We start from the raw sequence: 14,037 nt of genomic DNA on the forward strand, positions 1-14,037 counted from the left end.
CTCAATAGCTCTGACAGTTGTTTTATTATTATAGCGTGTAATGTACACGTCTCGTGCAGTTTCGTGATTTTAGCGCGTGAACGGGACCTTTATTTTGCTGTGGCGATCTATGACGTCATAAGGCGGCGCCTTGCTCCTGCTGATCTCCGAGTAGGCTGAAGACGTTTGTGTTTTTAAGCATTTAAAGTGTATTGATACATGGATTTTATAGATACAGCCGATTTTATAGTTTTAAAAGGCGATGTAAATGAAACGATTATTTTTGAATGTAACTTTAATGTTTTCTCTAACATTAATGATCGTTATTTTTCGTAACAGAAAAGGTCCGTCTCATTTCGCTCGCTATTTGAATCAGTTGATCGTAAACACGGATTCGATCACTGGCACGTGAAAATCCGAATCAACTGAACCGGAACGATTCAGAGATTCGAATCTCTGAATCACGACTCCTGCTCAAAACAGTGTACAAGCAACACAAACATGTGCGATGACAACTAATACAAACAACAGCAAATGTTTTAAAGTAGAATGTAATAAATATAATTAACAAGTCAATGATTACCAGATTTAAGACCTAACTAAAATATTGTGGTTCTGTATAATGTACGTTCATTTATTAATTTGCAGTGCTGGTTTTGATTGTTTATGTTTTTGGGCTAATCAGGCCATTGACTGACTCCCTTACTAGTGCGCTGACTACTGAAATGAGGAGCTGATTGAGACGCACCCAGAGATTTAGTTTGCATTCATTTTTCTGTCTGTTACCTTTTCTCATCTTAAACACACAGAAAAACTCCTGCTGAAGCGACTGAGACACACGTGACACACGATTATAAAGATGGAGTTTATTAAAGAGGAGAGTGAAGACGTGAAGATTGAAGAAGCATTCAGAGACAAACATGAAGATACTGAGACACAAACAGGTTGGTTTTCATTCTCAAAGCTGAACTCACTCATTTGATCCTTATTAAAATGTCCAGCTCTACAGAAATGATATTGATATTTAAAACAAAACAAAACATTAAAACATAAATAAAACCAAAAAAAAACATTAAACCCAATATCTACTTCTGCGTTGAAAACAATGAAGACCGTTCATTTGCATCACTTAATTGTACAACAGTATCCAACAAAAACATTTAATTTGCATAAAGCAAACAGTGAAAGGAGCTAAGCATAACTGTAGCCAAGTTTCCATCCAGTTTTTGCGCTTTTTTGTTATCAACAAAGATAATATGCGTAAAAAAGACGTTGCGAAATTTGCTGCCTGTTTCCATCCAACTGGCCTTTTACCGATAAAATGGTGTGCGTGATGACGTCATCCCTAAAAAAACTAATTGTCGCATAAGTTTTGGTGTATCGCAAAAAAATTGCCCTTGAGCTGTTTCCATACATAATTTCACCTATTGCGTAAATTATATAGGCTAGAAGCCTGTTCTTTTAATCAATTTGAAACAAAACTTTATTATATAGCCTATTATTAACCCCTCAACTGTCACCCCCCATTTTTTAAAGTAGGCAATAAAGTGCACTATCCAAACTTAAATTGTTGTAATTTATGAACACTTTAAAAAGAGACCAACCGTAGGTCTGTATTCCAAAGAAGAAAATCAGCAGATTATTGCAAAAGTGGAATTTTTTTCAAATATCAAAAAGTTATAGACGTCTAAATTTACTGTAAAGAAAATGCGCTATACTCATTTTATTTTATATATAGTAAATATTTTACATAACAGGTTTTACTCTAAAATTGGTATAAAATTAAAGCCTTATGTTTAAATAAGTTATGTTCCAAATTTGAAGTTGATATGAAAAAAATGGAGGTTCCTGTGAGATTTTATTTAGGGCGTCATACCACAAACAGCCACCGGGCTATCAAAACTCCATTCAATTTTTTATGCATTTTTCTGTCACATATGTCTAGATTTCTCTGTAAATCTTACTTTTATCTCAAAATAACCACCAAATATGGAATCATGAGACTCAGACCTTTCCAATGATATGTATTTTGTCAAGATTATAAAAAGTTTTGATTGTAAAATATCGTTATACATTTTGTAATATGACACTTGACTCCGCCCACTAAGGAGGAGGAGACCGCCAAAAGATTTTAAAGTACCATTTCCATGGTAACGGTATTTAGATACTTGATCATCAAGCAATATTCATAAGCAGGTGCAGTTGTATTATTATTTTGCTGATTAACTTTTATTAGACCATATTGGAAATAGGAATGTTCATTTCGGTTATTTTATTTCTCCTAACCGACAACCGACGGTCGTTAAGCCATAACTAACCGTTAACCGACAAGATTATGTTAAATTACAATTAAATGAAATTTCAATTGATACGTGGCTGTGACCCATTAAAAATAACTAAATTTGTTTTCCAGGGATTCATTTTATACATGCAAAAAGCAGCATAAACAACAGAACGTGAGGATTCACATGGTCACGCACCTGCAAGCTTCTGCGAACCGAGAAAAGCATTATAAAGCTATATATAAAATAAATAAATAGGTCTATATGCAAAATATATTTTTCTAAGTAATTAATAAATTAACAAAACGAAAGAAAAAAACTGCTCAATAAGTAGCAGCCTATATGCAGAATTTCGGCTCATTTTTGTGATGCGCTTTTGAGAAAGCGGCATCCTGTTAGTTTCCTTTATTTTACAAAAGCACAATGTTTGTTTTTATTGTGGATGTACACAAATAAAATAAATATTTAGAATAGTTTCGAATAATGTCTTATTCTTATATGACCACAAATGAACGAGTATTGTAGGCCTAAGTTGTTTTATAAACAATAATATGAATATGATTTAATGCGCTCTTAAACTACAGAGAAACGGTGCTTTAATGTGAGCAACACCACGAACACAGACGCTGCCTATAGGCTAATTCTGTCATGTGACACCACATTTATTTGCGTCAAAGCCCCTTTTCTCGACAAAAAGTGTTTCCAAACATTTGAAGTATCGATATAGAATTTATGGGCTAAAGTTGAACGGAAAAAGATTGTGTCTGCACGTGAGAAATGCGACAAATGGCATTTCCATCAGCTATAATCGGTAAAAATTTTGAAGCGCTAAATATTTTTGCACAAAAAATCCTTGGATGGAAACCTGGCTTGTGATCCTTTGCTGAAAAACCTGTTGCATACAATCTACCACATGAGCAAACTCACTTCGCATGATGAGGAAAATCATGTAAACGTTTTAGCATTTTAAGTTTTGTTCATGGGTCAAAGACGAAAAGGGTGTTTCAACCATCAAGAAAATAAAAGTGAAATACAGCTTTAAATTTATTTTTTTCTGAACAAAATATAATGACTATCATGCGTTTTTTTTTACCATATTTGACAGAAGACACACTAAAATGTCGTTCAGTGTAACAATATTTATATAACAAATAATCTTATTAGGCATATTTAAAACATGAATCATTTGATGACATATTAAAATGTAAGCATCACAGTGCAGCCCTCAAATGTCAATTAACTTTCTTTTTTTATTTTTTTGAGTTTTTGTAAGAAAGTGAAAGTCATTTAAAATATAATATAATTTAGTATGATCTCACATTCTTTTTTGTATTTTAATATATTTCAATAAACACGGGTCATGCATCCTAACTAGACAGATTGATATCCCTGACATTTAACTGACATTTAACTGTGTTTTACTGTGATGATTAGGTGTTCCCTTAGTCTCAGTCTCAGACGTCACGCCCACGGACCGCTGGCTGAACGTCTGATGCATGTGGCACACAAAAGTGGAAACACTTCAGGAGTTTCGAAGTCATCATCGGATTGGTTAGATTATACAGGATTTCCGTGAGACTTGTGTGTCGTGTTCTTTAACTTTCCGCCTGGAAACAAAAGCCGCTTTTCCACCGAAATTACCTGGAACAATTTGTCCCAGGAACTTTTTTTCCTGCAGACTTGCTGCTGTCTGCGTTTCCATCGTGGTCTAAAGTACCGAGAAGATTAGGCTAATAGTCTGGTGACGTAGGTCAGCGCACGTTTCTCAATACCAAGTACGCAAATTTCAGACTTGCGTCCTCAGTCCAATTCGACTTCGGGAGTGTGAACTACGTCCGGTAATTCTACAAACAGCAGCATACTTCAGTCAGCTCGCCTTGGCTACTGCAATTTCCCTCATTGTATTTACAATAAGACGAAATATGATATCAAACACCACTGCCTATTTTCGTTTTATTTAAACATATTAATAGCTGCAGAAATGTTGTTCAGGGAACGTACATGCATTACAATGAAACAAAATATTATATGAATCAGCATTGCTTCTTTTTATTTTCATTGAACATATTAATAAATAATATAATAAAGACCAAATATTACCTGTTAGATTTACCCAAAACAAATTATGTCTCATGTTTAACTACTACAGAGTCATCAGAGCCAGTGGCAAATGTCAGAAGGATTAGTGGAGTTGAGGCTGCTCTCGTCGGGAAACATGAGCGCTGATCGCCTGGAGCTCACGTCTCCGAAATCAGCGACGCACATTTTCAAATAGGTGCTATCTTTATAAATAAACTGCAGATTTGAGTTTTAAACAACTACATTCTTGCCTGAAATACTTTTAAAACTACATTCCATGACACATTAACAGTAATATTTAAAGAAAAAAAATGCAAATATATGGTGGTTGAAATACAATGTTGCTTGAACTCAACCAATCAGCGTGCTCAGCGCCGAAGTCCCTCCCCCGAAAGTTCCGGACCTTTGAAAAAATACTTCCTCGCGAGCAGGGTCTTTCTGAGGGGCAAATTTTTACCCGGAACTTTATTTAGATCCTGGTTCCTGCGGTGGAAACACACCGAGTACTGGCCCAAAGTCCCTAGCTCCTGGGGAAAGTTCCTGCGGTGGAAAAGGGGCTAAAGATGCCGTGGCTCCAAACCCCCTCATGAAAGAAGAAAGCCGTCGTGTTTGCAACTGTGAAGACGAGCGCTTATCAGGATCAACTAAACGCTGGATTTTCAAAAGTATGTGAAATATACTTTAAAATAAAGTTTGCGGCATAGAATCTATAAAATACGTCCGAGAGTTTTACACACCAGTCTGTTATTGTGGGGACATTTCCACGCCCTGAAACGTGATGCTGAACGAAAGGAACTGTGATTGGTTGTTTGACATGTTGGTCAAACGGCCTCATGGGTGGGCCTCGGCCAATGAAAGCTGCCATGGATAGTAGTGTATAAATCGCAGTATTGTGGTCACAATTATGAAATCAAATCATAATGTCCCCTTCAGGGGAAGCATAATCAAGGAGAAAACCAGAGGACCTAATGCTCAGCCCTGTTGCACACCATACTTGTGTTTGATGAGATATTTCTTTATATACAGTACAAGTGGTAGCAATCTGAAAGACAGGACCTAATGTAATAGCTCTAGAAGAAATATGTAACTTTAGTAAGAAGTTTCTGTGCTACGGTGGGGCTTAAATCCTGACTGAAATTTTGTTTTTCTGCAAAACTGTGTATAGTAGAAATTTTATACATGAATCACAAATTTGTTATTGTTCTATAGTTCTCATGAGTCAGGTAATAAAGGAGTTTTGTTGGACTACTTTGTTTTTTTGGGGGTGGGGTGGGGCTGTCCTAAAGTTAACGATATTGAGAAGATATTCTCCTGTTTCAGTAACTTATTGCCTGTAGGGTCTAGCATTCATGTTCTTGCTTAGGATGCTTTATGTTGGTTTGGATTTCTGTTGCTTTGTGCAATTAAACTGTTCGACTTTTCTTTTTCTTTTTTTTTTGTTTACTTTAGACCAGATGGTGTTGAATGAGGAACGTCAAGAACTGAATGAAAGAGAAGAGAAAACTCAGTATGAGAAACATGATTTCATGACTAGAGAAAAATCCACAAAGACTGAGAAGACTTCCTCACAAAAAAGAGGTCATAAAACCAAATCCAAGGGTTATTTCACTTGCCATCAATGTAGAAAGAGTTTTAATCTAAAACAAAACCTTGAAGTCCACATGAGAGTTCACACTGGAGAGAAGCCATTCACATGCCAACAGTGTGGACAGCATTTCAGTCAGAAAGGAAACCTTAAAAAACACATGAGAATTCACACTGGAGAGAGGCCCTTTATCTGTCAAGAGTGTGGAAAGAGCTTCACAGTAGAACTAAACCTTAAGTATCACATGAGAATTCACACTGGTGAAAACACTTTCACCTGCCAAGAATGTGGGAGAAGTTTCACTCAAAAACAAAGCCTCAAATTTCATATGAGAATTCACACCGGAGAGAAGCCTTACACTTGCACTCAGTGCGGAAAGAGTTTTGCTCAGAAAAACACCCTTAATTATCACATGAATACTCACAATGGAGAGAGATCTTTCACCTGCCAACAGTGTGGAAAAAGTTTCGCTCACAAACATAGTCTTAAAGTCCACATGAGAATTCACACTGGAGAGAAACCTTACACTTGCACTCAGTGCAGAAAGAGTTTTGCTCAGAAAAACACCTTGAATTACCACATGCGCAGTCACACTGGAGAGAAACTGTTCACATGTGATCAGTGTGAAAAGAGCTTCACAACAGAAGTAAACCTTAGGTATCACATGAACATACACACTGGAGAGAAGCCGTTCAAATGTGATCAGTGTGGAAAGAGGTTCACACGTAAAATAAGCCTTAATAACCACATGAGGAATCACTCAGGAGAGAAATCTTTTATATGTCATCAGTGTGGAAAAAGTTTCAGTCATAAAAGTAGCCTCAACACTCACATGAGACTCCACACTGGAGAGTACTCCTGCAAACTATGTGGGAAGAGCTTCTCACAAATAGGAAATCTTAAGATTCACATGAGAATTTGCACAGGAGAGAAGCCATTCAAATGTGCGGAAAATGATTAACACGAAAGGAAAACCACACGAGGATTCACACAAGGGATTTATGTCATCAGTGTGACACAGACAAGCAGTTAAACAGTTAAAGTAAACCTTTAAACTTGCATCAGAGTTTACACCAGAAAATGTGCTTCTGTGTGAAATTAAGGCAACTTTTACATTTCAGCTGAACATGGACCCAATCTGAATGTCCACCTTCACCCTGCCCAGCCATATCACCCTGCAGCCCAAGACTGGTTGCCCACTGAAGCTAAGCAGGGCTGAGCCTGGTCAGTACCTGGATAAAGGGGCGCCAGGTTAGGATGATGTCAGGGGCCTGGTGAGGGAGAGGGGGCCCATTTTTTTACTGAGGGGGAGCCGAGTCAATATGATGTTCAGGGGCCCCGGAAACTATAGCGATTCCCCTGTGTGGGTCCTAATGCCCCAGTATAGTGATGGAGACACTATACTGTCAACAAGCACCGTCCTTCGGATGATATGTTAAACCGAGGTCTTGACTCTCTGTGGTCATTAAAAATCCCAGGATGTTCTTCGAAAAAGAGTAGGGGTGTAACCCCGGCATCCTGGCAAAAATTGCCCATTGGCCTCTGACCATCATGGCCTCCTAACCATCCCCATATCTGCTGATTGGCTTCATCACTCTGTCTCCTCTCCACCAATAAGCTGGTGTGTGGTGGGCGTTCTGGCACAATATGGCTGCCGTCGCATCATCCAGGTGGATGCTGCACACTGGTGGTGGTTTAAGGAGTGCTTAGAAAAGCGCTATATAAATGTAAAATATTATCGTTGTTGTTATTATTATTCATGACCACTTTGTAAGAATTCTTGTATCCACACCTGACCGTCTCCTTTGATTGCATGGAGGCAGTGCTCCCTTTCAGTTATTGATAAGAATCATAAAATTGGTTAAACTTCTATCTTGCTGCTAAATGCCACGATGTTTCTGAAAGGTTAAAAATAAAATGACAAACTGAATAAAATAATGAACATTGCACTGAATTATTTGATTCATGCTTAGTCAGAGAATAGACTGGTAAACGTATGTAAATGGCTTCTGTTGGGGTTCATCTGGTGACATCTGGAAGCTGCTTCCAGCTGCATGTTCTGTAATATCTATTTATGTTAAGCACAAACAGTGGCAGATACTATTTAGACCTCAGTGTATTGTAGCGCATTATACAACAGTATGCAATAATAACATATTCTTACATATTCTCCACATGGTCTGAGTTTGGAACTCCGTAAAGTTTTTTCTTAATCCTGTATTTTTATCTTGCATTTAATTTTATAATCTATCATTCTCTGTTTCTTCAATGGGTGAACATATCCCGACAGCATTCTGCATCAAAAACAACTAGAACACTTTGGTATCACTAGTTTTATTCGATTTCATGAACGTCCACTATTAGCTTAAGGTCCATCAGCATCACTAGCCTGTTCCCGACTACCGCTTTGGAACATCAGAGTCTGCGTATACACTTGGCATTAACATGCAACCTGTATCTGGATGTTGTCCACATACACACTGAAAAGACAAGTGTAAATGCGCTTCTGATCTAAATGTTATCCGATCAGTGTGTCCATGTCCAGAGGTAGTCGAGGACGCATTGTGGTCGGATCTTAGCCCTGCAAACAAGCCCGCACTGGGTCTGTTTATGTTTGGTGTGGGCTGGCCCTAACCCACTGTGCCCGCAAAGAGCCAGCATGGGCCCCGCAGGGACATGTTTGCAAGGAGTGTAATGTAAACGCAATCCAGCTATCGTGTCTGCATTCGCAGGTCGACGTCACACAAAACCCGCCCCCTCTCTCCCAAACTGTTAAAAGAGAGACGGAGAACACCAGGCTGTGGAGCGCTAGTGAGAACCTTTTGAGCTCTTTGTGAAACTCTGCAAATTAATCAACCGACTTTAAGAATTTATATAGTCAGATATTTTCTCTCTGCTGCCTTCTCAAACCTTTGCTGCAGCAACAGTGTTTATTCCTTGTAAATACTGAACGGGCTGATTTGACTCCTATTATAAAATGAGTACATCATTACATAGTGTTCTTAAAACTAGTGCATCTGTAATGGTATTTATGTTACAAGCAATGTCTGTATTTGGTACCTGAGCGGTGACTGAGGGTCTGACCCATGGCAGGAAAACAGTACCAGTGTTTACTCATTTAGCCCAGCTTACACAGAGTAAATACCAATTAGTTTTGTAATAATTCATTTGAATCATTATATAATCAAATGTTAGAGTTATCAGTTTGAGCTGTGTTCTTATTTTATTATGTGGTTTTCAGGATAGCCGTATGAGACATGTGAAGACCAACAAGCTACATGTATTCATTAACTCTTACGTATGCTTAATGTTTATGATTCTTTTTAGGGTTTATAGCACCATTAATTGCTAAATGTTAAACCGTGACAGTGACTCGTGCATGCTCTGTGTGAATGTATTGTCTTGTTCCTGTGATGTGCTGCAGGGAAGAGATTGCCTATGTTTATCTAATGGCATTTTTCCAGGGGGTTGTTTAGGAAAATATGTATAGGAACATTCTGCAGGAGAATCAACAGATGCCCAGATGAGAAGTGCCCTCACCAGATTTATGACTCGCTTACAACAACAGATGTACAATAGTTGCTTATGAGTGGAGTTTAGTGTCTCCAAGATACTGTTTTTTAAGAAAAGTAACAGAAGTACTGCATGATAAATGCTTCATTCTGTGTCTGTGGCAGGCAACCCTTACTCAAAGTGTCCTCAAACATATCAGTAAAGACAGAGCTAATTTATTAGATAAAAAAAAAAAGGGGTCATATGATGTTGCTAAAAAAGAACATTATTTTGTGTATTTGGTGTAATGAAATGTGTTTATGTGGTTTAAGGTTCAAAACACATTATTTTCCACATACTGTACATTATTGTTTCTCCTCTATGCCCCGCCAGCTCATCAGTCTGAAAAGCGAGGTGTGCTCTGATTGGCCAGCTATCCAGTGCGTTGTGATTGGCTGAATACCTCAAGTGTGTGACGGAAATGTTACGCCCCTCACCATACTGTGATGCCGTCTCCCGACATGATGAGACAAAAACATTAAAGAGCAGGTCATATGGTATCTTCATATGGCGCAGCAGCCTAACTAACTCGCTCCTTGTACACATAACGTATCAATCGTACTTACAGGTTGTTGTTCGGAGAGCTTGTTAGTCCAAATTAAGAAGATTAGAAGCCAACGAAGATAAAAACCAAGATTAGAGCAGTCCTTGATAAAATGATGAGCACACAACAAAAGGTTCAAATTGTATTTATGTGCTATCCTTGAACACAGCGTCTTCTCAACATGATGTAAACACACTAACTAGCGGAAGTGTTTGTGGGCAGGTCAGACTCACGGGCAGGCCGGGATTATGCAAATGTGTTACCCAGTGACATATACCGGTAACAGGCAAAAGATTCGAAAATATGACAACTCGTTAAGGCGATTCAGAATCGACTCTCTCTTTTGAGAGACATGAAACACACAGCGTCTTCACGACATGGCTATGAATAAAATGAATAAAAGTTATGCCTTCTTTCTTTGCGTGAACATTTGGGCGGCGTTATGCAAATCTTCCCACACAGTGACGTTCCCACACTGTTTAAAGAGCCATTTTAGGTAGGCGTGGCTGACTCTTAACTTTTATAAAGAATATCTCTTTGGATTTGAGACTTTAGTCTTTGCAACTTTACAGATCTTCTTTATGCACCAAGAGCTTGTAACACTCCAAAGAGAAAGGAACAATTGAAATCGCATCATATGACCCCTTTAAAAAGTTCTGTTTTTTTTTTTAAATCAAAATAAAAAGACATGAATAGACATGAAAAGGCAAAAAACAGTGTGATTTCTGTTTTAATCACAAATCAATTTTCATTTTTTATACCAAACTTTATATAAAGATGATTCTAAACTATGTTATGAAAGATATATATTTTTTTAATTTTCTTTATGCAAAATGTGTGTAAAATGGCCATAAACGAGTTTTTCCATTATATACAATGCATCTATAAACTGTATCTAATTTGCATATTAATGTATTTGTGGGGCAACATAGAATGAACAACGAAGTGAAATAATGGGTGTAATAATTAGCAAGATTTTCATAATATTTAATAGGAATATTGATATATAATTTTTTCTCTAATCATTTGTTGTGTCTCCCAAAATGTGTAATAAACATGCTTTAAGTCCTGGTGTCCTCTACAGTGGACATGTATCAAATCGACATCCTGTTTCATAACAGAAGCTCATATTTTGATTTGAAACCCCATAACATTTTCCTGAGATGTTGATTTATGACAAACAATCAGAAAATTAGTCAGATTTAAATGATAATTACAAAATATTATCATATTTCATTTAGTATCTCTGAAAAGCCCTGAATGTGCTCTGTACAGGACTCCAGACTTACAACTGTGACATGTAACGTCTCAGAGAAATCACTAAAACATAATGTCCTCTACAGAGGACAAAACTCCTCACTAAACTTGTCTCATCACTAGTTTAATATATATAAATGTAGTCATACTAAAGCCTGTTTTTCACTTGTCTATTTTTATTACTAAAAAATATCAGATTACTCAATTGTCAAAATAATCATTAGATTACTTGATTACCAAAATAATTGTTAGTTATGGCTCTAGATTAGTTAACATATTTCAAAATACAACTACATTGTTTTGCGGAGCTCAGCGTTTTGCTTTTGTGATTTAAAAGACAAATATTTTGCAATCGAAAATTTCTTAAAACTACACTCTTAGGCAAGGAAAGGCAAGTTTATTTATACAGCACATTTCATACACAATGGTAATTCAAAGTGCTTTACATAAAAGGAAGTAAAATAATCATAAAAAATAATCACAAAAATAAAACAAGGAATTTATAAACTTTTAAAATGATTTAAAATTGATTTAAAATGAATACAGTTAAAAATAGAAAATTATTATGCATAAAATACAGTGCAGTCAGTTGGGAAGTAGCACAGTGCTCATTCAGTAAATGCACAGCTAAACATGAGTTTTGAGTCTGCATTTAAATGTGGCTAATGTTTTAGCACATCTGATCTCTTCTGGAAGCTGGTTCCAGCTGCGGGCGGCATAATAACTAAAAGCGGACTCCCCTTGTTTTGTGTGAACCCTTGGTATTTCTGACTGACTCGATCCTAATGATCTGAGTGGTCTGTTAGCTTTATATTCTGTGAGCATATGTCATGTATTTAGGTCCTAGGCCATTGAGTGATTTATAAACAAGTACAAGTACTTTAAATTCAATCCTAAATATAACTGGAAGCCAGTGTAAGGACCTGAGGACTGGTGTGATATGCTCAGATTTTCTGGTTCTAGTCAGAATTCTGGCAGCAACGTTCTGGATGAGCTGCAGCTGTCTAATGGTCTTCTTGGGAAGGCCGGTGAGGAGACCATTACAATAGTCCACCCTGCTGGTGATAAAGGCATGAACCAGTTTCTCCAAGTCTTGACTGGAAACAAACTTTTTTAACATACTTTTTGAGAGTATTAATATATTGTCTCGTTCTAGTGAACCAAGTGTCTGTATTGTCTCATCTCGTGAGCTAAGTGTATTGTCACACCCATAGTGTCCATGAACGTGATATAGCTCATCATTTTCCAAGTGTATGATATAGCTTTTACTCTTCAGGTTAAATCATATAGTCATGAAATAAAATCACTTTGAATAAGGAAATTTATAACTTTGCCATAGTATCCTTTAGGGGTGGGAATCTTTAGAGACTTCACAATCCGATCCGTTTCTGGGAGTCACTACGTTTTTTCCTAATTAATTCTTCTGCTGTGCAAATACATCTTTACAACTTTACATTTTAACCAAAATTGCGGTTTCTGTGCTTTTTGTTTATAGTTGGAATCTCTGTAAGTCAGTACTGCCATCTTAAAGATGTGTGAACCTTTACTGGTTTCACGATTCAATTAAATTACGATTATCATGTCAACGATTCGATATCACGATGCATCACATTCTCAATTTTCAATATTACTGCACATGGCTACATTTTCATATAAATTTTATATCAAATTTATTTTGTGCAAATTTTACTTAATTTTTAAAAATTTAATTATATAAGCAGGCTACTTTTTAAAATAATTACTTATTTTAAAAATAAGTGTTTTTTAAGTAGGCTATCCGAAAGTTTACAGACAATCATAGTTATGGGTTTTTCGTTTTTCCTCAGCATTATTGCTGTTTGATGATGATCTGATGAGATCACGGACACTGGCAGCTTTAACAGGCTGCATTCACACCGATTCACACTAATGCACATTTCTATTTCGATATACAGATGTTTTGTCCTGTTCTGAAAACATTTCACTTTCATATAAAAGTATTCGGAAATGCAAGTGCATTTAACCGTAGCCGCGATCAAGCTTCAGGACATCAAACACAAAGCACACATGATAGTCTGTCAGTACGTGAGTTTCATGCATCTTATACGTACTGCATTCCAAACAGCATAAATGAAAGCATATCTAAAGTAAAATAATGAAATAACAGCGGGTGGAAGCACATACTGTCAAGCAATGCGCACGTGTCTCACAGCGCATATTCTGTGCAATGAAGCCCGCCGCGATTGTCTCAATGCGGGGAAAAACCATGCTCAGAATCGATTCTGAATCGTTGAAGAGAGAATCGCGATGCATCAGAGAATCTATTTTTTTCTCCCACCCCTAGTATCCTTTCAAATGTTAAAGTTGCCACAGTCATTGCATGCTTTGCATGCGCTGCACGTTATTTGTACCATTTTGTTTTATTCATTTATTTATTAGAATTTGAAAGATAATAACGATATGGTGATCTCTAATTGTAGTCCTTGAAAACCAAAAAAGTAGTGCTTGAAAAGTCCTGGAATTTCATTTTGCAGTTTCTGTACGAACCCTGGGTAGTGTCATCTGCAAATTTCAGGAGCTTGACAGAGGGGTCCTTTGCAGTGCATTTGTTTGTATACAGGGAGAAGAGCAGTGGGGAGAGTACATATCCCTGAGGAGCTCCAGTGCTGATGGTGAGAGTCCTGGATGTGAGTTTGCCCAGCCTCACTAGCTGCTGCCTGTCTGTCTGGAAGCTGGTGATCCACTGACAGACGGAGGTGGGCACGGAGAGCTGAGTTAGT

The 14,037-nt window shown here is 37.3% G+C and overlaps 2 protein-coding genes across 3 annotated transcripts in view; one reads left to right on the plus strand and one right to left on the minus strand.

The window, feature by feature from the left end:
* LOC107677809 (gastrula zinc finger protein XlCGF8.2DB-like) overlaps positions 1-7,336 on the plus strand; it is a 7,421-nt gene extending 85 nt beyond the window's left edge. The window contains exons 1-2 of one of the 2 annotated variants that reach the window (XM_016472845.1): positions 1-923; positions 5,790-7,336. The exon at positions 1-923 is cut by the window's left edge and continues 85 nt beyond it. In XM_016472845.1, the coding sequence (XP_016328331.1) occupies positions 839-923; positions 5,790-6,886 (1,182 nt within the window). In that variant the 5' untranslated portion in view covers positions 1-838 and the 3' untranslated portion in view covers positions 6,887-7,336. Of the gene's footprint in view, positions 924-5,606 lie in introns of those variants that run through there. The other variant, XM_016472846.1, reaches the window with a different exon arrangement.
* Positions 7,337-13,292: 5,956 nt separating this feature from the next.
* LOC107677798 (gastrula zinc finger protein XlCGF8.2DB-like) overlaps positions 13,293-14,037 on the minus strand; it is a 5,261-nt gene continuing 4,516 nt past the window's right edge. The window contains exon 4 of the mRNA XM_016472834.1: positions 13,293-13,297. Within this exon, the coding sequence (XP_016328320.1) occupies positions 13,293-13,297 (5 nt within the window). The remainder of the gene's footprint in view (positions 13,298-14,037) is intronic.

The sequence above is a fragment of the Sinocyclocheilus anshuiensis genome, unplaced genomic scaffold, assembly GCF_001515605.1.
Source record: "Sinocyclocheilus anshuiensis isolate Anshui unplaced genomic scaffold, SAMN03320099.WGS_v1.1 scaffold1198, whole genome shotgun sequence".
Taxonomy (NCBI): Eukaryota; Metazoa; Chordata; class Actinopteri; order Cypriniformes; family Cyprinidae; genus Sinocyclocheilus; species Sinocyclocheilus anshuiensis.